Source organism: Lagenorhynchus albirostris, chromosome 7 (assembly GCF_949774975.1).
Source record: "Lagenorhynchus albirostris chromosome 7, mLagAlb1.1, whole genome shotgun sequence".
Taxonomy (NCBI): domain Eukaryota; kingdom Metazoa; phylum Chordata; class Mammalia; order Artiodactyla; family Delphinidae; genus Lagenorhynchus; species Lagenorhynchus albirostris.
In genome coordinates this window covers 6194894-6222099 of record NC_083101.1, presented here as the reverse complement: position 1 = coordinate 6222099, position 27206 = coordinate 6194894, and the positions used below count along the sequence as shown (strand labels likewise).

General features: G+C 48.8%; 1 protein-coding gene across 5 annotated transcripts in view; it reads left to right on the top strand.

The window, feature by feature from the left end:
- Positions 1-692: 692 nt before the first annotated feature.
- The window catches only part of HMCN2 (hemicentin 2), a 150618-nt gene continuing 124104 nt past the window's right edge, over positions 693-27206 (top strand). For all 5 annotated transcript variants that reach the window (XM_060154067.1, XM_060154065.1, XM_060154066.1 and 2 more), the window contains exons 1-4: positions 693-999; positions 21362-21432; positions 22621-22779; positions 23602-23724. In XM_060154067.1, the coding sequence (XP_060010050.1) occupies positions 750-999; positions 21362-21432; positions 22621-22779; positions 23602-23724 (603 nt within the window). In that variant the 5' untranslated portion in view covers positions 693-749. The remainder of the gene's footprint in view (positions 1000-21361; positions 21433-22620; positions 22780-23601; positions 23725-27206) is intronic.

Genomic DNA, 27206 nt, shown 5'->3' with positions numbered 1-27206 from the left:
GTAAAATGGGTTTAGCGTTAGTGCCTCCCTCTAGGGTTGCAGCGAGCACTCGAGGAAATAATAACTATGTGAAAGCGCTTAGCACATAGTAGCTGCTCAACTTCCATTGCTTGATTATAATAACAGTAAGAGACAATAACTGGGAAGCACAGACTCCTGAGGAAAGAAAGGGAGTTACTGTGTGTGTGTGTGTGTGTGTGTGTGTGTGTGTGTGTGTATTGGGGGGTCGGTTTTTAGGGGGCTGGGTGGAGGGAGCCACAAAAGCCAGGGCCCGTGGGCAGCCCTCCAGGGCAGGGGCAGCGTCTTTCCCCCTCCCTCTCCAGCCCCCGCAGCGAGGCGCGCGGTCGGCGGGAGGCGCAGGTGTCCAGGGCCTCCCGTGCGTCCCCATCCCTTGCGGCTTTGGCCGAGGGCCCAGCTCCCTTCTGCCGTCTGCCCCGCGTCCTCCCCTAACCTCGGGTCTGGACTGGCGAGCAGCGGGGCCGGGAAAGTTTGAGTCACAGTGAGGGGAGCGGAGGAGGCGGGGCCCGTGACCCTGAACGGGGTGGGCTCTAAGACCGCCTCGGTCTCCCGGCAGGGGGACCCCGCCGCAAACCCACGTCCCGCGCGCACCGGCCGCGGTCCGACGGAGCGAGGCGCCGCGCTGCAGCCGTGCGTCGGGCGGCCGCTGGGTGCACCAGGGCGGTCGCGCTCTCAAGGCCCCGCGAGCCTCCACCGCGGCAGCCGCAGCCCCTCGGCCGCGCTCAGCAAAGATGCCCCGGGCGCCGCTCCTGCGGCTGCTGCTGGCGGTCTCGGCAGCAGCGGCGGTGGCCGGCGAGCCCGGGACGGCGCTGCCCCCTACCACGGGGGATGCCACCCTGGCCATCGTCTTAGACGTTACCGGCTCCATGTGGGACGACCTGATGCAGGTGATGCACGGCGCCTCGCGCATTCTGGAGCACAGCCTGAGCCGTGGCAGCCAGGTCATCGGCAACTACGCGCTGGTGCCCTTCCGTGATCCAGGTAGCGACCCCCCGAGCCCCCGGCGTCCGCCGCGCCCGTGGCCCGGTGCCCTGGCGCGGTGCGCTCACCCGCCCGCATGGCGCCCCGGGCGCACTGGACGCCTGCAGGCTGCACCGCGGCCCGGTGGGGGCGCCTTCTCGACGCCTTCACTCTGCCCGAGGCCGGCACCTGGGGCAGGCCTTGCAGCCGCCGGGTCCTTTCCCTGGGAACCTGCTCTCCCCTTCTCCCGCGTCTCCCAGCTTGCGTCGTCAGGCCAGTGACGGAGAGGCGGGGGCACTGCGTTCAAATGCCCCGCAGCCACCTCCTGGCTCTGCGACTTCAGCAAGTGACCTCACCTTCCGGAGCCGCACCTTCCCCCTTTAGGAAACGGGGCGATAACTGCCTCCCAAACTTGCTGAGATATTGAAATGGGTCCTTCGTGTACAGGGCCTGGCGCGCATGAGCCTCCGCAAGGTTTGCGGATTTGCCTTTATTCGTTCTTCAAATTCGCTCCCGTCGTGGGCTTCGGGGGCCGGAAGAGCCACCCAGGCGGGAGAGCTTCGCGTCTTGCCCCTCACCTGTTCTCGCGAGAAAAACAGCAGCCGCGTCGCCTCTACCCGCAGTATCCTCACTGCCAGGTGCCCCCACCTAACACCTTCTACCCTGCAGACAGCACCTCCTGGCCTGCAGCCCCCTATCTTTCAGCTAGATGTTAGGGGCATGTCCTTGAAAAGATCCCTGGGAGACCCCACTGTGGGGAGTTTCAGGGAAAACAGCTGTGGAGCGTGCTTAGACTTCCCACTTTCTGAGTGGCAGGACTGCTTTTTCTCCAACATTTTTAATGAAAAACTTCAGACTTACAGCAAAATGGGGGTGGGTGGGAAATACATAAACACCTGTCTGCCCACCACCCAGATCCTGTGATTAATTTTACTCTGTTTTATCACGTTTCTCTCTATTAGTCACCTCTCTATCTAGTAAGGATAGCTTTATAAAGCCAAAAAATAAAATAAAAATGTCAGATTCCTTGCAGAATTGCTCTGCAAAGTGTTCTTGTGCTGAAAAAATACACAATGGCCCAAGGCTGTATGAGCTAGTAAGCCCTTTTAGAAGAATTTTTCTTTATTAATCACAGCATCATTACAGAAATTTGAAAAATGGGCCGCAGTCGGTGTACATAATCCCATGCAGCCCTTAGGCTGAGTGTGGAGTCCCTCTGCTTCCAGGAGTTCTGGGCTCTGTAGGGCTCTGCAGCTCAAAGCACAGAAGTCAGGGGTCTAGAAAACGTTTCCTGGGAACATCAGAAGGACAGCTCCCATCTGGGGGCCAGGGGGCAGCAAGGCTGGTGGACTTGTGAAGACGTGGGGTGTGAGGTGTGTCCTGGGGGTTTCAGCTCTGACGCAGTTCACCCTCTACCCCCCTAACTTTCTCACTCCCTTTCTGGGTCGTTCTTGGGCTTCCAAAGGTATTGCATTGAGAGAGCTTGGGATCATTTAATCCAACGCTTCTCTTACAATTGGAGAAACTGAGGCTCAGGACATGGATGGGGCTTACGCAAGGCCACCTGCCAGGCTGATGTAATTTCTGATTCATAACCCATATTTGTCTCTAAAATGCTTGGCTGCAGTTGTAGGGCAGGAGAGCAGCCTGTTGGAACCAGACATAGCGTCCCGGGACCCATAGTGTCCTCACTGCCCCCTCTCTGGCCATCGTCTTCATGAAGCCCTCGTGCCATCCCCAACCTCTCCTCTCTGGGCGCTGAGCGCGTGCATGACTCTCCAGCCTTCACTCCATCTTCTATGAAACAAAAAAATCCCATCCTTCTCCCCGCCCCTGCTACCCAAACCATACTCCCTACAGACCCCCCAGGTCCAGTGGAGGGGGACCTCAGCGTTTATTGAGCCTCTGCTGTGTGCCCGATCTTGTGAGGCTTCCAGTGTGAAGGGGGCAGGGTTCACACCCAGGAGCCGGCAGTCTGCTGGCGACAAGCCAGGCAGAGGGTGGAAGGTGTCACCCCTGACGGCTCCTGACTATCAGCTCGCAAGGGAAAGGACCCACCAAAGGCTCTCTGAGGAAGCATCACTGGAGCAGGACTTGAAGAAGATGAAGGGACACTTAGCAGCTTTGGACCATTTGTCAGTGCTAGGTGCCAGGGATGCAGTGGGACAGAGGTCTCCCTGAGCACGTGGAACTCGCTGGGTGGCGGCTGACATGTAGGGGCAGGTGTGTGTGAGTGTGGAGCCAGGGCGTAGGAGGGGTGAAATGGGAACGCGGGGAGAGGTGAGATTGGTCCCGGCCGTGACTGTGGAACTGAGGACGGAGCACTTAGATTTCCTTCTATGGGCTGCGAGCAGCCACTGTGGGCTTCTGAGCAGGGATTGGATCTGTGGTTTAGGTTAGACTGTCTTTTGAATCAACCAATGGAATTCCCTTTGGTGGAAGAGGAGCTGAGAGTCAGGGGTTTTCGCTGACAGTTCAGGCCCCCCCAGGGCTGCGTCCTGGGAGGGCCTTCTTAAAGGAACCCCCTACCTTCAACCCCAAAGACCACGCTTTGCAGGGCAAGTTTCAGTGGTTCTGGACTGCACATGCTTGGAGATAAACCAGAACCTGTGCTTTGGAAATATTTTTAAAAGTTTTTAAATGAAAAAAAAGTGGGATGTTCCCAAACTGCAAAGTTAGACTTTTGCTAATCGTTTTATTTTGGCTGAAATTTAGGTTGTTTTCGGTTTTTCTCTATTAAAATGTTGCAAAAAGCACTCTGGTGTGTAAATCTTTGTCTGCATCTTTGGTTTTTTCATTGGATTAAGATTTTGGAAGTGGAATTCCTAGGTCATTACAAACACACTGAGTGGGTAGGCAGACCTTCAAATTGTTTTCCAATGTTTTGGGAGTTTTAAACTTCTATCAGAGGCATTTGAGGGGACTGTTTCAGAGCAGCTGCCCCCAACCCTAGGGATTAGGATAACATTTTTTTTCCTAATTCAAAAGATGGAAAATGATATCTTCTTATTTTCATTGCTAGTGAGGTTCAGTAAGTTCTCAAGTGTTTACTAGATGTTTCTGTGTGTGAATTTCTTCTTTTGTAAATTGTCAGTTCCTTTACTCATTTTTCCATTCGGGGTTTTTAGTGGTTTTCTTATCAGTCAGTATGGGGACTTTATATTGATGATATTAGTTGTTTTTTGTTATGTGGTTAGCATTTCCTAGTCGTTTGTCTTTTAATATTTGTGATTCGTGATGTTCTGAAGTTTTAAATGTTTATGTAGCAAAATCTATTGCCTTTTTCCCTTTGTAATTTCTTCACTTTCATTCTCAGATTTTTTTCTATCACAAAATCAGTTAGGTACATGTTCTAGGTTTTTTCATTCGTTTTCTTTTTTTTCTCTTCATATTTAATTTTTTAACCTGGAATTAAAAAAAAAATTGGCACTGGTATTAAAAACAATTTGATGTAATTCTTCCAGAACAGGATAATTGATGGTACAGTTACATTTTATCAAATAATCCTTTCTTTTTCATTCATTTAGATCCTGCCTTTATCCAAAATTACTTTATATCTATTAATTTACCTGGGCTTTCCATTCTGTCCCATTGTATGACAGTTCTTGTTCCAGCAGCACATTGTTAATTATTAATTAACATTAACATTAATTAACATTAATTAACATTAATTATTTGGCTTTAGAATAGGGTAAATCCTTCCTCCTATTCTTAAAAAAATAATTTACCCCCAGCCTTATTGAAATATAATTGACACATAATATTGGGTTAGTTTAAGATGTCCAATGTATTGATTTGATACATTTATATATTGCAAAATGATTACCACCATAGCAGTTAGCTAACGCCGCCATCATGTCACATAATTACCATTTCTTTTTTTGTGGTGAGAACATTTAGGATCTACTTTCTTGGCAATATTCAAGTACATAATACAGTATTATTAGTGATAATTACTATGCTGTACATTCGATTCCAAGAACTTAGTCATCTGATAACTGTAAGTTTGTACCCTGTGACTAACATCTCCCCATGTCTCCCACTCCCTTATTCCTGGAAACCACCACTCTACTCTCTGTTTCTCTGAGTTTCACTTTTTTTTTTTTTTTTTTAGATTCCACATATAAATGAGATCATACAGTATTTGTCTTTCTCTGTCTGACTCATTTCACTTAGCATAATGCCCTCAAGGTCCATCCAAGTTGTCCCAAGCAGCAGGATTTCCTTCTTTCTCGTGACTGAATAGTATTCCATTGTGTATATAAGCTGTATCTTCTTTATCTTTTCATTGGTTGACAGCTTTAAAATTTTAATAAACTTTTAATGAGAACAGGTTTTTTTTTATAATATATTTATCTTTGGCTGCGTTGGGTCTTCACTGCTGTGCGCAGGCTTTCTCTAGTTGCAGCGAGCAGGGGCTGCTCTTGTTGCAGAGCACAGGCTCTAGGCACACAGGCTTCAGTAGTTGTGGCACGTGGGCTTCAGTAGCTGTGGCTCGCGGGCTCCAGAGCGCAGGCTCAGTAGTTGTGGTGCACGGGCTTAGTTGCTCCGCGGCATGTGGGATCTTCTCAGACCAGGGCTCGAACCCATGTCCCCTGCATTGGCAGGCGGATTCTCAACCACTGCGCCACCGAGGAAGCCCTAAAACAGTTTTAAATTTACAGAATTATTGCAAAGAAGTTCCCGTATACCCAACACCCAGTTTTCCCTTTTATTAACATCTTATATTACAATGGTACATTTATCACAATTAACAAACCCGTACTGATATGTTGGGGTTTTTTTTAAGATTTTTTTTTGATATGGACCAATTTTAAAGTCTTTATTGAATTTGTTACAATATTGCTTCTGTTTTATGTTTTGGTTTTTTGACCTCGAGGCATGTGGGATCTTAGGGATCCCGACCAGGGATCGAACCCGCACCCCCGGCATCGGAAGGTGAAGTCTTAACCACTGGACCGCCAGGGAAGTCCCCATGGGTTATTATTAACTAAAGTCCATTACTTTTTTTTTTTTTTTTTTTTTGGCTGCATTGGGTCTTCGCTGCTGCGCGTGGGCATTGTCTCTAGTTGTGGCGAGCTGGGTCTACTCTTCGTTGTGGTGCGCGAGCTTCTCATTGCGGTGGCTGCTCTTGTTGCAGAGCACGGGCTCTAGGCGCGCAGGCTTCAGTAGTTGTGGCTCACGGGCTCTAGAGCGCAGGCTCAGTAGTTGTGGTAGACGGGCTTAGTTGCTCCGCGGCATGTGGGATCTTCCCAGACAAGGGCTTGAACCCGTGTCCCCTGCATTGGCAGGTGGATTCTTTTTTTTTTTTTTTTTCCGGTACGCGGGCCTCTCACCGCTGCGGCCTCTCCCGCCGCGGAGCACAGGCTCCAGACGCGCAGGCCCAGCGGCCATGGCCCACGGGCCCAGCCGCTCCGTGGCACGTGGGATCCCCCCGGACCGGGGCACGAACCCGCGCCCCCCCGCACCGGCAGGCGGACTCCCAACCACTGCGCCACCAGGGAAGCCTGGCAGGTGGATTCTTAACCACTGCGCCACCAGGGAAGTCCTAAAGTCCGTTCTTTATTCAGACTTCCTCAATTTTCCCCTAACATTTGTTCCAGGAGCCCATTCAGGATCCCATTTAGTTGTCATGTCCCTTAAGGCTTCTTTGGGTTGTGATGGCTTTTCAGACTTTGTTTTTGATGACCTGGACAGTTCTGACAAGTATTGCCCAGATGTTTTGTCCCTCAGTCATGATTTGCCGGTTGCTTTTCTCCGGTTAGACAGGGTAATGGGAAGAAGACCACAGAGGAACAATGCCATTCTCATCATATCATGTCCAGGGTACATGCCCTCATTATGACTTATCACTGCTGATGCTGACCTTGATCACCTGACTGAGGTTGTCAGGTGTCTTCACTGTAAGCGTACTCTTTTCTTTCTCCTTTTCTGTACTGTCCTCTTTGGAAGAAAGTCACTTACACGCAGCCCACACTTAAGAACTAGGGAGTTGTGATCCACCTCCTTGAACATGGGGTATTTACATCAATTGTTTGGAAATCTTCTGCATGAGAGTTGATTCTTTTCCATTTATTTGTTTATTCAATCATTTATATATATCAGCATGGAGTCATAGTTTTATACCTTGGGTTATAATCCAATACTGCTTTATTTTGTTGCTCAGAATCTTCCAACTTCAGTCATTGGGAGCTCTTTGGCAGACACAGTCTGTGTGCCTTTGACATACCCCTATTGTGAATTTTTTTAAAGCACTTTCTTACTTTCTGGCACTACAGGATATTTCAGACTCATCTTATGTATTTCCTTCCCCAGTCCTAGAATTAGTAATTTCTCCAAGGGGCCCTGGTTCCGTTGATTGAAAAATGGTATTAGACACCAGCATCTGAGTGCTAGGTGTGCTTGTTGCTACTGGGGTGTCACCGCTTCTGCATCTTTAGCTGACAGAGCAAGGAGATACATGTTGTATATGTAACCTTTGTGTATACCCATATCTATAAATATTTCTCTGTTTAACTGTCTGTATCTGTATTAAGCTGAACATGAGTTCATTCTGATGTCTCCAGCTCTCATTGATTACCACGTGGATCCTTCCAGCCTCCTATTCTTGCTTATCTATAACCTCCCACTCTGACAGTGACTAACCTGGCCCTCACCCTTCCCCACTCACTCGTCATTTACTTAATTTTCAGTTCTAGTCCACATTTATAGTGGTTTTAGCATTGCTAACTTGCACCCCATGGAAAACAACTTTGTTCACTAGAGTACAGTTCTTTTGCCTTTAGTCTTATAGACGCAACTCATTTCCAGAGTTACTTAGCCCTGCAGCTTCTTCATGTTCTTTTTATTCTTCTCCATTTTCAAAATATTCTTGAACATGTTTTCTTTTCAGATGAAAAGTAGAAAACGTAGTCAACTTCCAAAAAAGAAATTCCTACTGTGAATTTGCTCAGAATTGTGTTAAATCTTGATTTGGGGAAGAATTATCATTTAAAAAAATTTCATTGTTTTCCTCTAAGAGACCACTTCCTTTTTTTTTTTTTTACATATTTATTTCCTTTTGTAAAAAACTTATAGGTTTTTTTTTTCCTTATAGGTTCTACCCATTTCTTTTTAAGATCATTTCTAAATATTTTGGGTTTTGTATGACTATTTTGACCAGGAATTTTTTTCATTACCTTTTTTGCAAATGAGTATTGTTAGTATGTTGGAAAGTAATTTATTTTCATATATTTATTTTGTTTCCAACTTCCTTCCTGAAGACTTTGTAAAGAAACTAGTTCTAATTTTTTGGGGGGTAATGTCTGGAGTTTTCTAGGTTGACAATCACAGCCTGTCCAAATTGTAATATTGTCTCCTCTTTTCCAATCAAATTTTTTGCTTGTTTGGAATGTTTTGTGGTATTTAGCACAGTGTTAAGTAATGGTGGTAGCTGAAGTCGGTCTTGTCTTGCTTCTGATTGTATATCATTGTATGATACTGGTTCTTGGTTTGAGGTTTTCTTCATCAGGTGAAGGAAGATACTTTCATTCTTAATTTTCTAAAGGTAGCAAAAAACACCCCCAAAACAAAAATCCCAAATGGGAATGGTGCTGAATTTTAGCCAGTGACTTTCTGGCTTTGTTGAGATATTTGTAAGATCTTTCTCCTGTTGACCTCTGGATGTGATTCCTTCATGTTAAACCATTTCCACATTCCTTGCATAAGCCCTACTCAGTCATTGTGGATTATTCTTTTTTTTTTTTTTTTTTGCAGTACGTGGGCCTCTCACTGTTGTGGCCTCTCCCGTTGCGGAGCACAGGCTCCGGAAGCGCAGGCTCATCGGCCATGGCTCACGGGCCCAGCCGCTCCGCGGCATGTGGGATCTTTCCGGACCGGGTCACAAACCCGTGTCCCCTGCATCGGCAGGTGGACTCTCAACCACTGCGCCACCAGGGAAGCCCGGATTATTCTTTAATATACAGCTGGATCCTGTTTGCCAGTGTCTCCTTTAGGAGTTTTCCATTTATTTCAATATGTATGATCAGTAAATGATATTCTTCCTTTGTGCTCTTTGTCAAATTTGGCACCAGGGCTTAGCTCTTTCAGTGAATAACTGAAATTATTAAGTTTCCTCAAAAAATTATAAATTTAATACATGCTTGTTAAATGTTCTAATAACACGACTCTCAAGAGATGCAAACACTTTTAATCATTTTGTGTGCTTCCAGACCGTGTGTGCGTGTCATTCACTTGTATACATATATACACTTAGTTTTTTTATTATATAAAAGACGGGATTATACTATGCAAACTGTTTTGCAACTTGTTTTTTCTCCCCCACATGCTATATCATGGATCTCTTTTTTATGTTAGGAAATATCGATCCCCTGCATTGTTTTAATGACTACAGAAGGTGTTACAGGAGGGATCTTAATTTATCTTACCTCGATTTATCCAGCCACTCCCACATTATGAAAAATAGTTTGCTTTCAGTTTCCTTACAATATACACACACATTTGCAAAAACGTATCTATAGGAACGGGACTTCCCTGGTGTTCCCAGTGGGTAAGACTCTGTGCTCCCAATGCAGGGGGCCCGGGCTCGATCCCTGGTCGAGGAATTAGATCCTGCATGCATGCCGCAACTAAGAGTTCGCATGCCGCAACTAAAGATCCCGCATGCCGCAACAAAGACCCGGTGCAGCCAAAATAAATAAATATTAAAAAACCACAACATAGCTATAGGATAGATTCTCAGAATTGCAACTGGTTCATTGTTAAAGCATATGAACATTTAAAAAATTTTAATTGGTATCAGCAAACCGTCCTCCAGAAATGCTGTACCATCTAACCCTCCTACCAAGAGAGTGTGAGGCTGCTTTTTTCCCAAACACTTGCTGGCATATGGGGACGTCACTCTTCCCTTTTTTGCTAATTTGATAGGTAAGAAATGGTAACCTGTTTTAATTTGCGTATGTCTGATAGAGAGTGAGTTTGAGCATCTTCTCTGGGTCGCCAGGTGTGCTGTCAACTTTCCCCAGGGAAGAGGTGGTTTTAGGGACTTTCCTAGTGGCGCAGTGGTTAAGAATCTGCCTGCCAATGCAGGGGACACGGGTTCGATCCCTGGTCCGGGAAGATCCCACATGTTGTGGAGCAACTAAACCCATGCTCCACAACTACTGAGCCTGTTCTCTAGAGCCTGCGAGCCATAACTACTGAGCCCGTGCTCTGCAGCAAGAGAAGCCACCGAAGTGAGAAGCCCGCGCACCGCAATGAAGAGTAGCCCCCGCTCGCTGCAGCTTGAGAGATAAAGCCCGCGCTGCAACAAACACCCAAAGCAGCCCAAAATAAAAATAAACAAATAAATTAAAAAAAATAATAAAGTATGTTCTGCTATTAAAAAAATGTTTATTAAAAAAAAAAAGAAAAGAAAAGAAACGGGAGGACTGAGTCCCGGAGAGGGGACACAATTTGCCCACAATGGTGGCAGATGGTGAGACCCTGCTTGGGGCCCCTGCAGCGGGAGGAGGGGGTATGTGCACACCCAGAGTGGCCCCAGGGTTCAAGCCCTGCTTTCAAGGAGGTGGGAAAGGCAGGTTCGGGGAAGAGTCCTGGACGTGAGGTCTTTCTGAGACTGGCTCTCTGGCGCCTGGCTGTGACTGTGACCACTGGGACACACAGACTGGGTGACGGACTGGAGGATCACCCACGTGAAGGGCCGGGTGGTTCTTCCTGTGCGTGACCCTCATACGTCCTAGAGGCTCCACCCTCTCGTCTTATCAAGTGGAAAATATTTCCCTATGGAGAGGTGGTTCTGGGCCAGGCTTCTGGGGCTCATATGCTCAAGGGCAGCACAAGTGGAGACAAGGTCATGGGTTTAATCATCCCTGCACCTGGCAAGCCCTGCTCAGAGGGAACCCACGCCGCATCTGCCCAGCTGTTAGGCAGGTGCCCACCTTCAGTCACCAACCTCCCGCCCCCTCCAGGAACAGGGACAAGGGGCTGGGGAACAAGGGCCATATGTCTGCAGCTTCCTGCATGGTTGAGAGCTTGGATCTGGGGTCAGACGGACCCAGGTTTGAATCCTGTCTCTGATGCTTCCTCATTGTAAGACCTTGGGCAGTTTGCTCTACCTCGCTAGCCCTCAAATTCTCACCTATAAAATGGAGATGGTAAATAGGAGACTTCATAGGTTTCTGTAACGTTTTTCTCAGTGAATGTATGTCAAGTGCATAGAACAGAATCTGGTGCTTAATAAATATTAAAACGGGGCTTCCCTGGTGGCGCAGTGGTTGAGAGTCCGCCTGCCGATGCAGGTGACACGGGTTCGTGCCCTGGTCCGGGAAGATCCCACATGCCGCGGAGAGGCTGGGCCCGTGAGCCACAGCCGCTGAGCCTGCGCGTCCGGAGCCTGTGCTCCGCAACGGGAGAGGCCACAACAGTGAGAGGCCCGCGTAACGCAAAAAAAAAAAAAAAAAAATTAAAACAATGGTAGCTGTCATCATCATCATCACCCTCATTTTTGGAGGCAGTATAGCCAGTGGCAAATAGAACAGGCTTTGGAGCCAAATATGTGGACTTGGACATTATTCTAGATTGAACAGTGTCGTCACAGAATTCCTGTCCTTCCGAGAGCTTCAGAATGTGACCTTTTTTGGAAATAGGGTAATTGAAGATGTAATTAGTTAAGATGAGGTCATACTGAAGTGGAGTGAGCCCTTAATCCAATGGGACTGGTGTCCTTATAAGGAGAGAAGAGGCACAGGGAGAAGGATTGGAGTCATGGTGTATTTACAAGTCAAGGATTGCTAGTATCACGAGAAGTGAAGAGGAAGGAGGCATGGAGCAGATTCTCCCCAAGAGCCTTCAGAGAAAGCATGGGGTGCTGACACCTTGATTTTGGACTTCTAGCCTCCAGGACTCTGAGAGAATGTATTTCCATTGTTTAAAGCCACCGGGTTTGTGATATTTTATTACGGTGACCACAGGAAACTAGTACAGTTATTGACTACCACTTGCTAGCTGTATATGACCTTCAGCAAGGTCTTGGCATCCTCAGTTCTAACAGGGAGCTGTTAATAGGACTGAGCTAAACACTGTAGAATAGTAAGTACTCGATGCATTGAAGCTGCTGTTAGCATCATCACCCACGTCTACCTCCACCACCACCATCATCATCATCACCATCAGCATCATCATCATCATCACCATCATCAGCATCAGCATCATCATCACCATCATCAGCATCATCATCACCATCATCAGCATCAGCATCAGCATCACCATCACCATCACCATCAGCAGCAGCAGCAGCATCACCATCACCATCACCATCACCATCACCATCAGCATCAGCAGCATCGTCACCATCATCATCCACACCAACATCATGCTAAGAAGGGCTTTTTATCCAGATCCAGTCCTTCCTGGACCGGGTGAAGGAGGGAGATGGACAGCGGCTCAAGGAACCCCTCTCAGTGGGCAAACTCACATGGGGACATGTCAGGTGTCCTGCCCTGTCCTGGTACTTCACTCTGTCCTGCCGGAAGACAGGTCTTGAAATGGTTACCCTGCTGAAAACACCCTGTCCTGGGGAGCTTTGGCATGATGAGTGATGATGGTGCGGTAGGTCCCAGGAATGACAAATGAAGCCGTGGACCAGCATTAATTAACGACAAGAAGGCATCTATCTCTGTCTCACTGCCTGGAGCTGTAGATGGATGGGTGGGCAGGTGGACAGTCGGGCAGCAAGAAAGACAGATGGAGAGAAGACCTCCGTGCTCCCAGCCCCGTCTGGGCATCTTGAAAGCTGGTCCAGCCCTGGAATGATGGGACTGGTCAGTAGCAACCAGCACCCAGAGCTGGTTTGGGGATTATCTGTTCAGTAAAAGGAAGAAATCAGACTAGTTTTTGCACATCAGTGCGTCTGTGTATGTAAGTGTGCTCTCCCCTGAGAGCCTTCTTTGTTCAGAGCTTGGGGCAGAGCTTTTAAAATGCCCTGCCCTGTAACTCAAGAGGAATCACAAACACTTTTGTCCATCTGGCCAGGTCTCCCTTAATACGGCCAACCCCTCTGCATGCCCCAAATAACCACATTTGGTTTTCTGCCTCATTTTGGATCTGTTTCTCTGAGTGATGGGCAGTAGCGTGCTGTGGTGGGAGCGCCTGGGGATCAGGCAGGCTTGGCATTCAGGAATATTTGCTGGGTGTTGATTGTATGCCTGGCATTGTGCTGGGCACAGGATATAAAGATAAAGGGTCCTGGACTTACCTGGTGGCGCAGTGGTTAAGAATCCTCCTGCCAATGCAGGGGACACAGGTCCGAGCCCCGGTCCGGGAAGATCCCACATGCTGCGGAGCAGCTAAGCCTGTGTGCCACAACTAGTGAAGTCCACGCACCTAGAGCCCATGCTCCGCAACAAGAGAAGCCACCGCAATGAGGGGCCCTTGCACCGCAACGAAGAGCAGCCCCGCTCACCACAACTAGAGAAAGCCTGCGTGCAGCAACAAAAGACCCCATGCAGCCAAAAATAAATAAATAAAAATTAAAAAAAAAAAAGATAAAGGGTCCTGACTTGGAGCTGCTCAAACAGTATACTCAAACAGTATTTGTTATGAGTAAATAAATGTTATTCATTTACTCATTTGAACAGTATTTATTAAGCACTTACCATGTGCCAGGCGCTGAGGTGGGCAGGAGTTCTGTGACGATGAACAAGAGAAGGGGTCACTGTTGGTGTGATGTAGCTGATCAACTCTACTGCCAGATCTTCCCATCTGACCTTGAAGGACTCTCTTCCCCTCTCTGGCCTCAGTTTCCCCATCTTTTTAAAGGTGGGGCTCTTCGGATCTCTTCATTCTCAACATTGTTATGTTTGGCACATAGGTTTGTAGTCAAATCATTTTTTTCCCCAAGCGCATTCCTTTTTTTTTTTTTTTTTACTTTTTATTTTATATTGGAGTACAGTTGATTAACAATGTTGTGTTAGTTTCAGGTGTACAACAAAGTGATTCAGTTATACATGTATCTATTCTTTTTCAAATTCTTTTCCCAATTAGGTTGTTACAGAATATTGAGCAGAGTTTACTGTGCTATAAAGTATGTCCTTGTTGGTTATCCATTTAAAATATAACAGCGTGTACATATCAATCCCAATCTCCCTAACTATCCCTCCTTCCACCCTTCCCCCCTGGAAACCATAAGTTTGCTCTCTAAGTCTGTGAGTCTGTTTCTGTTTTGTAAATAAGCTCATTTGTATCATTTTTTTTTGGATTCCGTGTATAAGCGAGATCATACGATATTTCTCTTTCTCTGTCTGACTTACTTCACTTAGTATGACAATGTCTAGGTCCATCCCGGTCAATTAATCTACGACAAAGGAGGCAAGACTATACGATGGAGGAAAGACAGCCTCTTCAATAAATGGTGCTGGGAAAACTGGACAGCTACATGTAAAAAAAAATGAAATTAGAACATTCTTTAACACCATACACACAAAAAAAACTCAAAATGGATTAAAGACCTAAATGTGAGACTGGACAGTATAAAACTCTTAGAGGAAAACATAGGCAGAATACTCTCTGATATAATAAATGCAGCAATATCTTTTTTGATCCGTCTCCCAGAGTAATGGAAATAAAAACAAAAATGAACAAATGGGACTTAATTAAACTCAAAAGCTTTTGCACAGCAAAGGAAACCATAAACAAAACAGAAAGACAACCCACAGAATGGGAGAAAATATTTTCAAATGATGTGACTGACAAGGGATTAGTCTCCAAAATTTATAAACAACTCATGCAGCTTAATATCAAAACAAACAACCCAATCACAAAATGGGCAGAAGACGTAAATAGACATTTTTCCAAAGAAGACATACAGGTGGCTAAGAGGCACATGAAAAGATGCCCATTCTTTTTTAAAAAATTTATTTTATTGAAGTATGGTTGATTTATGATGTTGTGTTAATTTCTTTGATACAGCAAGTGATTCGTGTGTGTGTGTGTGTGTGTGTGTGTGTGTGTGTGTGTAGGACCTTGTGTTTTATCCATTCTGTATATAATAGTTGGCATCTGCTAATCCCAAACTCCCAATCCTTCCCTCCCCCTGCCCCCTGCAACCACAAGTCTGTTCTCTATGTCTGTGCATCTGTTTCCGTTTCACGGATAAGTTCATTTGTCTTGTATTTTAGATTTCAGATATAAGTATAGCATATGGTATTTCTCTTTCTGACTTGCTTCACTTAGTATGATAATCTCTAGGTCCATCCATGTTACTGCAAATGGCATTATTTCATTCTTTTTTATGGCTGAGTAGTATTCCATTGTATATATGCACCACATCTTTATCCATTCCTCTGTCGATGGACATTTAGGTTGTTTCCATGTCTTGGCTATTGTGAATAGTGCTGCTATGAACATAGGGGTCTAAGCCCATTCTTGAAGGAGACAGGATGGTGGAGGCTATGAAGGTAGGAAAATGCCCCCCCACCCCCGCAGATGTCCAGAGAACCTGTAAATCTCATACTTGACATGGCAAAAAGGACTTCGCAGAAGTGATTAAGTTAGGAATCTTGAGATGGAGAGATGATCCTGGATTGTCTACTTGGGCCCATTGTGATCACAAGTGTCCTTTTAAGAGGGAGGCAGGAGGGTCAGAATTAGAGAAGGAGATGTGATGACAGAGGCAGAGGGAGAGGGAGATATTTAAAGATGCTACATTACTGGCTTTGAAGATGGAGGAAAAGGACCAGGATCGAGGAATGAAGGAAGCTTCCAAAAGCTGGAAAAGACAAAGAAATGGATTCTCCGCTCGAGCCTCTGGAAGGAACACAGCCCTGCCGAGACCTTTATTTTAGGGCTTCTGACCTCCGGAAATGAATGTGTGTTGTTTTAAGACACTGAGTCTGGGGACTTCCCTGGTGGCGCAGTGGTTAAGAATCTGCAGGGGACACGGGTTCAAGCCCTGGTCCGGGAAGATCCCACATGCCGTGGAGCAAATAAGCCCATGCGCCACAACTACTGAGCCTGTGCTCTAGAGCCTGCGAGCCACAACTACTGAGCCCTCGTGCCATAACTACTGAAGCCCGTGCGCCTAGAGCCCGTGCTCCACAACAAGAGAAGCCACTGCAATGAGAAGCACGCGCACTGCAACGAAGAGTAGCCCCCGCTTGCCGCAGCTAGAGAAAGCCTGCGTGCAGCAACAAAGACCCAACACAGCCAAAAATAAATAAATTTATTAAAAAAAAATGACACTGAGTCTGTAGTAATCTGTCACAGCAGTAATAGGAAACTAAGACAGAGTTCTTAAAGTCCTTTCCAGGGACCTCCAGCCCAGGGGCTTCTCCAGGGCTTCTGGAATTTCCTGCGTCCTGTGTTTGCAGACAATCCCTAGTCCTCAGCATGTGCTGGCCCAGTGCTTGGGATCCCAGGAGGTTGCATGAGGCGGTAACTGTTGAGGAGCATTGCTGAGAGGTGTGCGGGAGTTGGAATTGGGCAATTTCCCAGAAGAATCTTCCTCCCTCTCAAAGCACAAAATATGTCAGAACGGCTTTGGCAATGGAAGGTCAGACCTTAGATGCTATGTCTGGCATTCTCCCCACCTTCCACCACAGGGCTGCTCATTTTGGGTTTCTCAACCCAATAGAGTCATTTTTTTTAAAAGCTAAAAGAAAAGAAAAGGAGGGTTGCAAAATGCCCAGAGGGAGCTGACATAGGTGACTGACATTTTAACACCGTACACAAAAATTGTAACACCATACACATAACATTTTAACTTGTGAAGCCCGCTCTTCACAACTAGAGAAAGCCCGTAGAACCATGAAGAGAATCAACTCCCTCTGGCTGTTACTGTTCTGAGCGATCATCAGCTCCCCAAGCAGGAAGCAGATGCACTGAAGAATAAAGGGTGGTCCTTCCAATTGGAGCACATTTAATTTATGATAACCCACTTTACCAACTTAATTTTTCTCATGTTGCTGTGAATGGGAGAGAATGTGGTCAGCCTAGCGCTGGTCCAGCCTTGGGAACGGTTGGGTAGTCTGACACCTGTGATAGATTGTGATGGGAGAGGGCAGGACCATCCAGATTCAGAACTGGGTACCGCAGAGGCTTCTCTCAGTTTCCAGGCAAGGAGAAGTTGCTGTCGATTTTTGAGCAGGGGTGATGTGGGCAAAACTGGCCCCAAGGGCGGCTTCTCTGGCAACGACAGGTAGATGGGTCAGAGGCAAGAACGTCTGGGGATGAGGACAGTAATGAGGTTACTGAATTTGCATCCAAAGTCTTTACAAATGCCCTTACCTTTGGCCCAGCAATTCTGCTTATGGGCGTGTATCCCAAGGAAACAATGGAACTAGTGCTTGAATGTAGCGGATATAAAGATGTTCTTAATAACGTTGATCATTATAAAAATTGGAAACAAAACACTATGGTCAAGACCACTATTGGACATTTATACAAAGGAAATACTTTGTAGCCATTAAAAATTATTTTGAACTGAGTATTTGACCTTCTGGAAGGACGCTTACAATGTGTTGTTCAGTGAAAAGAGTCAAATTAAAAATAGTATGTTATTTATACTTAAATAGAAATTCTGCTTCAAATAGTGTGCACTTATATAAGATTTACAAATATGCATGAAAGTTTTGAAGGTTATATATAAAAATAAGAGTATTTCTGGTTGGTAGAATTCCCTTCTTTTTCTGCATGTGAGGAATTTCTATGTACAGTTCACAGAGAGCAGTTGTCAAGAGCTCAGATTCTGGGACTTCCCTGGTGGCTCAGTGGTTAAGAATCCACCCGCCAGTGCAGGGGATGCAGGTTCAAGCCCTGGTCCGGGAAGATCCCCCATGCCGCGGAACAACTAAGCCCGTGCACCACAACTACTGAGCCTGCGTGCCACAGTTACTGAGGCCTGTGTGCCTAGAGCCCGTGCTCCACAACAAGAGAAGCCACAACAATGAGAAGCCCGCTTTTTGCAACTAGAGAAAGCCCACGCGCAGCAACAAAGACCCAATGCAGCCAAAATTAATTAATTAAAAAAAGAAAAAGAAGAGCTCAGATTCTGGAGTTGTACAGACCTAAGCTAATATTCTAGCTCTGCTGCTTACTGACTGTGTGTCTTTGGGCAAGTTACCTAGCCTCTCTGGGCTTTCATTTCTCCTCTGTAATATGTGGGTAAGAGTTGGACTTAACAGGTGGGAGGGAGGATTCAGTGAGCTAATACACAGGAAGCATCTCAGCACATAGGCTGGTACATAGTAAGTGCTTAGGAAATGTCAGAATCATTAATGTTATATATTTTTTAATGAATGTATATTATTATGTAATAAAGAAATAACCAACGTTGAGTAAAATTATTACTCTCCTCAGTCAAACTAGAATTTGAGGACCTCATTGGAGCAAAAGACTGTCTTTGCCTGTCTGCCTTGTGTGAGATTGCCCAGCAATTGTGTGTTCAACCGGCCAGAATGGCCATCATTAAAGTCTACAAATAACAAATGCTGGAGGGGGTGTGAAGAAAAGGGAACCCTCCTACACTGTTAGTGGGAATGTAAATTGGTGCAACCATTATGGAAAACAGTATGGAAGTTCCTCAAAAAACTAAAAATAGAACTACCATATGATCCAGCAATCCCACTCCTGGGCATATACCGGGACAAAACTATAATTCAAAAAGATACACGCACCCCTATGTTCATAGCAGCACTATTCATAATAGCCAAGATATGGAAACAACCTAAATGTCCATCAACAGACAACCTCAATGTCCAACAACAGGATAAAGAAGATGTGATATATATTTATATATACAATGGAATACTACTCGGCCATAAAATAGAATGAAATAATACCATGTGTAGCAGCATGGATGGACCTAGAGATTATCATACTAAGTGAAGTAAGTCAGAAAGAGAAAGACAAATACCATGTAATACCACTTATATGTGGAATCTAAAATATGACACAAATGAACCTATCTACGAAACAGAAACAGACTCACAGACATAGAGAACAGACTTGTGGTTGCCAAAGGGGAGGAGGGATGAGAGAGGGAAGGACTGGGAGTTTGGGATTAGCCGGTGCAAACTAGTATATATAGGATGGATAAACAAGAAGGACCTACTGTATAGCCCAGGGAACGCTATTCAATATCCTGTGATAAACCATAATGGAAAAGAATATATATATGTTTAACTGAATCACTTTGCTGTAAAGCAGAAATTAATACAACATTGTAAATCAACTATACTTCAATAAAATTTAAAAAAAGAAAAGAAAAAAAAAAAAAAAGCATTGTACGTTCAGATCAGCAGGGCCAGCTCCTGCTTGCTGAGCCTTTGCTCTAACCCAAGCGAGGTGTTTCCTTCCCTGAATTAATGGATTCTCACAATGATGGTTCTCAGCTAGGAGAAATGCATCATTTTACAGATGGGGAAACTGAGGCTTGGGACGGTGAAGAAAGCTCTGAGAAGCCGCACGACTGGTGGAGGGTGGAGCCAGGATTCCAGTCAGCTCTGCCTGACGTCAAAGGTGAGGGTTTGGCTGAATTAGTCACTGCAGAGTTCAGGAGGAAGCCAGTGGAGAAGGCTTGGTAAAGGCCAGAGCAGGTGCGGAAGGGGCCGTTGGATGTGGGAATAAATACAGAGCAGAGAGTCAGGGTCCTCCAGGTGGTGATTCTGAAAGTATATAGCAGAGGAGCTGGTTGTCCAGACCCTCCCTTGGTAATGGTGGATGAATGCCGGATAATTCCATGTGCTTCCTTTTCTAAGAAGGCCTAGGTCTGTTGACGAGTTGCCAAGTATGGGAATTTTTCTTAGAGTGACTGGAATATAGAATTTTTGAACTAAAAATAGTCCATTACTAGAGTTCACCAAGGACTCAAATGAAATATTTCCTGAAGAAATCCGATGTCCACATCATCTTGCAAAACCCGCACTGTGCACATGTCCACATGGCGAGTTGGAATTCTGGCCGTGTTCTCAGTGCACTGGTAGCTTTGTCTTATGTTAGCTGTGGCTTTCAATGACGCTCTTGAATAAAAAACTATTTATTAGGGAAAATTTCAAGCATATACAAAGTAAGCAGAATAGTATAATGAATCCTTATATCCCCCTCGCCCAGCATCACCAAATATTCAAAAAAATCTGCCATTCTTGTTTCATCTGTATCTCCTCCCACCCTCCACTCCCCCACTCAACGATGATCATTTTTTACGTTTCTTTTTCTGTGAGGTAAAATTAACATACATTGAAATGGGCAAATCTTTGCTTTACACTTTTGACAAACGGATACACCTGTGGAACCCACATTCCCATCACAATATAGAGCGTTTCTGCCTTCCCAGACAGTTCCTTGGATCTCCCTATCCCACAGACAATCTCCGTTCTGAGTTTTTTCACCTTTGATTGATTCTGCCAGTTCCAGAGCTTTCTGTAAATGGAACTGTATAGTAGGTGCCCTTCTGTGTCTGGCTTCTTTCGTGCAGGATGATGTCTGCGAGATTCATCCATCTGGTTGCCTGTATTGGTAGCTCGTTCCGTTTTCTGGCTGAGTGGTATTTGATTATACGAATGTACCTCAGTTTGTTTATTCATTCACCAGTTATGGACAGCTGGCTTGTTTCCAGTTCTGGGCTATTGTGAAAACAGCTGCTATGAACATTGGAGTACAAGTCTTGGTGTGGACGTATGTTTTCATTTGTCTTGGGTAAATACCTAGGAGTGGAAGGACTGGATCCTGTGGCAGGTGCACGTTTAACTTTGTAGAAACTTCCGTTTGTTTTCCAAAGCGGCTAAACCATTTTTGCATTCCCACCGGCAGTGCGTGAAAGTTTCAGTTACTCCACATCCTTGCCAACATTTGGGATCACAGCCCTTGTAATTAATCCCGCTCTTTTCAAGTGAGCTAATATATGGATGCAGTTTCTGGAAGGTTTAGCTTCTGTGGGTCAGTCTGCTGTTGGCCAGTTGCTCTGTGGTCCAAAACTTGATTTGCTCAATTCTCTGTTTCTTTGTCTTCCCAGAATTCCCTTCCCGCTGATGCGGGGGCTGGGTGGGCTGGTAGAGGGGAGGTTTCTAGAGGAGTCATAGTCACGAAAGATAGGGAACTGTGGGTCTGGGGGCGGGACTGGAGGTTTGCCCCCTGCTCCATCTCTCTGCTCCCCTGGAGCTCTGGGTCCAGTTTGGAGTGGGCAGAGGGCCAAGTGGCCTGACCTCCCTTCCAGATCTGACCCTGGCAGCCCTGGGAGCTGCTCCCCTACCACTTCCCCATTTGTGGAGGTCTCTGAGGTCCAGGCCTCAGCTCCTCTCCCCTCTGATGGTGACGCAGTTGGTGCCTCAGCCCACGGGGGCTATGCTTCTGGGGGTCCAAAGTCACCTGGTCCTCTCTCTCTTCCCTGCAGATATTGGCCCGGTGACCCTCACGGCCGACCCAGCGGTGTTTCAGAGGGAGCTGAGAGAACTCTACGTGCAGGTAGGCCGCCCCGCCCCTGGCTGCTGGCCCTCTGTGTCCTTCTGCCCCGTCCCTGCCAGAGGCCAAGGTCTTTGCCCCACCTGGGGGCCAAGGTGGTGCTTCCTGCGACCGCTATGACCTGCCTCCCAACTCTGCCTGGGGCTCCCCCCCAGCTTGGGGGTCCTGCAGATTTTGTACTTTGGGGGGTTCCTTCCTTTATTCGGTGAACCAAGTACCTACAGGAGTCCCTGAGCCTGGCATGTAGAAGGTAGTCATTATTTACTGCATGGATGCAGGCTTGGAAGGAGGGGGTATGTGGCAACTGAGGGAGGATTCAAGAGGGGTCAATTCAGACCCCCAAAAACCTGGCCCGAGACTGGGTCAGATGTCCCATGGCCTCCTCGGCTTTTGGGCCACACTGTGCACCCTGGTTCAGCATACGTCTCCCCCACCCAGCTTCCTGCAGGCAGGGGTCCCACGGATCGGTCTAGCTCACCGCCAAGTCCCCCAGGGCCCAGAACAGGGCCCGGCACACGGAAGGGATGAGTGAACCAAAGAGAGAAGCGTTTCCTGAAGTCACCACGTGCACACCCTGCTTCCGGTGCTGGGTGTGCGAACCTGGGGGCAGAGAGCTCCTGGCCGGTGGGCGGGGAGGCGAGGGCTGTGTGTTTATGTGGAATCGGTTCCAGGGCGGGTCACAGAGAGGATCTGAGGAGGCGGCTTTGAATGCTTTCCTCTGCCCACCCCTCACCTCTCCTTCTCCTGGCGACCCCTCTACCCCGTATCCTCCAAGCCTTGGCTAACACGTGGCTTCTCTGGCGTATCTGTTCGATGTCCCGTGGCTCCCATCCCTCCTATCGCACTGGTAGCACTCCTCACAATGGTAACCTAAATGCCTGTGCTGTGCTTGTTAATGTAAAGTCTGCCTCCCATCCAGACTCTGTGGGAGGGACCGCGTCGCTCGGGCATGGGTGAGTGAATGAGTGAATGAAGGAATGAGTGAGTGAATGAAGGAATGAATGAATGAGTGAATGAATGAGAGATGAAGCGGATTGGATGCTACACTGTGTCTCAGGGAAGGGAGTGGCTGGGGCCCTGGCCTGACCCTGGATGGGCAGGACAGAGGCCACTGGAGGGGACCCCCACCTCCCTGGGTGGTCCCCACGGCGAGGAGGTGGGCGGCAGCCGCTGACCCGCCCTGTCCTGCAGGGAGGCGGGGACTGCCCAGAGATGAGCATGGGGGCCATCAAGGCTGCCGTGGAGGTCGCCAACCCCGGCTCCTTCATCTACGTTTTCTCGGACGCCCGCGCCAAGGACTACCACAAGAAGGACGAGGTGCTGCAGCTGCTGCAGCTTAAACAGTCACGGGTGAGCCACCACGAGGGGGTGCTGGGGAAGCTGGGGTCTCCGAGGGCCGCCCCAAGCCCCCCTCCCTCCCTCCACCCCCCCCCAACCCCCCGCCGGAGAGCTGAGCTGCTGCTTTTCTGGGTTCAGCCTCCGCCAGGAGTGCCGACCAGCCCACTGACTGAGCTGGGCTGTGAAGTCCAAGTGTGTTCTCATGCTCCTGCCCCGTCTGCCAGGCCGCAGGCCTCCCTGGCGAGACCCATTTTTGATAAAGACCACACCGCCCTGCTCCCTTCACACCCCGTCAGAGCCCAGGCAATCCGTCTTCCTCCTGGCGTCGCCTCTGCCTTGTCTAAGGGTCTGGAAGACGTGCTGGGGTTTTTGCTTCTTGCTTTCACAGAGAGGGGTTGGGAAGGAGATGTGTGCAGGGAAGGAAGGAGGGCCCGCCCACTGGAATCCTTGGGAAAGACCTCAAGGGCTGGGACGCCTCTCTGCTCTCCCCTCTGGAACAAACTCGGGTTCTCCAAGGTTCTTGTAGCTCTGCGGCCTCCAGGGGCCACTTGGAGCAGAGTAGGTTTCCATTCCCTTCCTCGTAGATTTGATAGCGGCTCCCATTTTTTGAGCACCTACTGTATTCCTGGCCCTGTGGTGAACATGTGACCTGCATCAGTCCTGACCCCCACGGGGCGGGAACTCCTATCATTCCCATTTTACAGATGCATCGCCTGAGCCCAGAGAGAGGAAGGGGCTTTCTCCAGGTCACTCCTCCCTGGTTCTGGCCTTGCTACTCATACCTGTAGAAGGTGGCAGAGGAGCCATGAGCCAGGCTGCCTGTCTCTCTTCTAGGTGGTCTTTGTGCTGACGGGGGACTGTGGGGACCGTACTCATCCTGGCTACCTGGCCTACGAGGAGATTGCTGCCACCAGCTCCGGGCAGGTGTTCCACCTGGACAGGCAGCAGGTGACCGAGGTGAGCCGACCCTGACATGCTGCATCTCTGGACGGCTCGGCCCACGGGTCGGTTGCCATCACGGATGAGCGGTGCCGAGCGCTCACACCACGGCAGGAAGCGCAGGAAGCCCGGTGCTCAGGGATTTTGGGCATCATCTGGCCAAACCCTCTCGCTCGCCCCCAAAGCAGGTGCTGCGTGTTTCTCAGTTTCGCCCGTAAAAAGATTGGGGCTTGAAGGAGCACCCCGGGTTTTAGCCCGGGTCCCCCAGGAGGTCCAGGCTGGTAGGCTACATCTAACAAAGGCTGGCAGAGCGGGGGGAGCTTCTCCCCAGAGTCGAGGAGCCCAGGAGTGGGTGGGGGAGCATGGGGGCGGCCATCAGATTTGGGCTGCGTTGCTGGGACAGGAAGTCGAGCTTGGGGACTTGGCAGGGAGAGGATTGCTTGGCCCTGAAGCCTGATGTGCAGGGCTGCCGATGCCCCAGCGCTGACCAGGTGTCTGCGTCCTCATCTCGGTCTTGGACCAGGTGCCTGCCCTTCCTCCCCTCCAGGCTCCATCAGTTGCTCAGGTCTCTCCCCGCTTTCCCTCTGCCCAGCACGTCCATTCCTCCCCAGGAGCCAGAGGGATCCTTCCAGTGGCATGTTGGTAAATGTTTCACAACCATCTATCTCTGGAAGGAACAAGAATGCCCGCTTCCATGGTGTAAATACTCCTACTTTGGCTGGTTTCAAGCTGCCGTCATGAAGTCACAGAGCGTGGGAAGTGATGCTCATAATCGTCTTTCTTGAGCCTGTATGAGCCGCTCCTGCATCCCACTGGATCCTCTAAAACAAATCTGACCAACGGGTCCCGCCCCCTTGTCCCCTGGAACAGGTCCAGACCCTTATCTGAGCTCTGCCTCTCGGAGCCTATCGCCTGTGTTCTCCCCCTTGCCCGCTGCTGCCGCCTGCTGGCCTCTCTGCTCTTTCTTCAGTGCCCCGTGTCTTTCCTCCCCCAGGGCCTTTGCTCGTGTGGCTTGTTTTTCCAGCTTCTCCTCCCCTGGCCCCTCATCTTCCCAGTCTTAGCTGAAATACACCTTCCTCGATTTCCCATCAAATTAATTCTCCTATCATACCCTCTCCCAGCTCTCTGTACTGCTTTATAGAATCATAATTTTGCAGCTGTGCGATTATTTAATGCCATTAGGCTGTGAGCTCCCTGAGGGCAGGGCCCTTAAGTTCCTGTCTGCTACTGTATCTCCAGCCCCTGGTACAGCCAGCAGCAGGGAGCAGGTGTTTGGTAAGTAGCTGGTGAATGGATGACACGGAGTCCCTTGTGCGTGAGGAAGAGGAAGATGAGAGGAACAGCATCTCTGAGGCCACCGCGGCCTCGGGCCAGCCCTGCTCTTGCCTCCGGGAGAGGGTATGGTATGTTGTATGTTTATGATCTCCAGGGCCGTGTTTAGGTTAGCGCCTTCGCTCCCTGTTGAAAGATGGCGTTTATGCTTCTCTGCTACACATTAGGATTTATTTCTTTTGGCGTGTCAGCGTGCTCTGGTACTAAGCCACCCAAGCAAGGGTGGGAGGCATTTCAGAGTGGAATGACGGCTTGGTCCCTGTTTTGGCGGTGTCCTATCTGGGCAGTTGCTCGGGAACTGGGTTCCTGCTGGGGCAGATCAGACGTCAGGCGTCTGGGTGGGTCGGTGGAGGACCGCTTGCTCAGGTGTGGGGCTGGACTCTCCTAGCCTCTCCCTCGAGCCATGGCACCTGGGGCGAGCCCCTGGCTCCTGGCCGTGGTGCCAGCCTTCTGCCGTGGCAGCCTGGCCGGGCAGGGCACGTCTGACGTGGTAGGACATCCGATGGGCAGGATTGGCTGCCCCTGGCTAGGGGCCTGGATCCCTCTCCTCCCTGAATAGAGCTCTGTCATTCGTTAGCTTCATGCCTTGTACCTGGCCCCTTCCAGATGTCCCCAGACATTTGGCAAGCCTGGGAAGGTAGCCGGGGCAGCCAGGGCCGTGGTCATCCCCCCAGGAGAGGGAACAGTGTCTTTGCCCAAGCCAAGGGGGCTCCGGCTAGAAGAAGTTGCAAAAGTCCCCCAAACCCCGCCTGTGTAGTCAGTTCTTTGACCATTTCAAAGTGTGTCCAGTATGGCAGGAACGACACATAGAGTGCGTTCCCTCTTCCCTTCATTTATCGAGCGCGTTCTCTCTTCCCTTCATTTATCGAGCGCGTTCTCTCTTCCCTTCATTTATCGAGCACGTACTCTGCGCTGGTGCAGCTTTAGGTGCTGGGCGCCGAGAGATTATCCATCAATCTTAGGTCTCTGTGCTTTCGGGCGTTTAGCTTTTTCCACCTTTGAGATTCCAGCGTAACTAAAGGAGGGTGAAGATCCTCTCGCCCTGGGAGGGGTAACCTGTAGCTTTTGCCATCCTTCAGCGGACAGGGGAAGCAGGCAGCGTGACCCCTTGGGCCTGTCCCAGAGGTGTGCATTTTTAATTAGGACTTAGCTAGGTCCAAGAACCTCCTTGCCCCAGCACATCTTTCCCACAGGCTTCCCCCCAGCTCAGACCCAGCTCAACGTCCTGTCCCCAGGTCCAACAGAACGGTCAGAATTTCTGGGAGAGCCCATCATCCTGAAGCCCTCTGGGGTCCTGGGAAGTCCCACTCTGGGGGCTCAGACCCTTTCCCTGTCCAGCACCAGCAGGTACAAATATGACAAATTGCTCAGAATCTGGGCATTAACCAGGGGAAAGGTGAACTGCCCTCTAAGACAGTAAGGGGGAGGGGGAAGGGAGGTCAGATTAACAGGTGGTTTGGATTAACAGATCAGGAGACACAGGCCCTGGAGATGACCTCATCCTGGACCCTTCCCAGAGGAGGTGGGGTGGTAGGGGGTTAAGGTCACATGCTGTCTTCAGACCCCAGCTCTGCCACCTGTCTGCTGTGTGACCTTGAGCACAGCACTTAACGTCTCTGGGCCTTTGTTTCCTCAGCTGCGCCGTTGGGTTATGAGGGCTACTGCCTGGAGAGATGGTGACAAGGGTAGGAGGAAGACCTCTGCATGAGGCCAGGCACCAGGGAGCCCTGGGGGAGGGTTAGTGGTGGCCGTACCTCCAGCGCCTGCGCTTCTGTGTGGAGCGCAGAACACACCCCCCCCCCCAGCTCTAGCGAAGCCCCCTCAGGGGTAAGAGCTTTCTCTGGAAAAGGTTCTCAGGAAGGTAGAGGCTGGGCCCAGTGCCCCGTGGTGCCCAGTTGTCAAGGACCCTCAGTTTTCTGATCTGTGGTTCCTGAGGCCCATTTGACGCCCCCATCCCCAGCTTCCCCGCTCGGTTTCCTCACCCCGACTGTCAGATGCTTTGGGAGGAGACTCGGGGGATGATTTATCTGCTGTGAACCGCTGAGCGGCAACCATCTGGCCAGGGTTGCAGCGCCAGATTCTCTCATTCTTTCCCCATCAGCAACAGAGATGAGCCCCAGTGCATTGCTGGCTCCCAGGCCCCCCTGTCCTGCTAACATCTGGAAGCC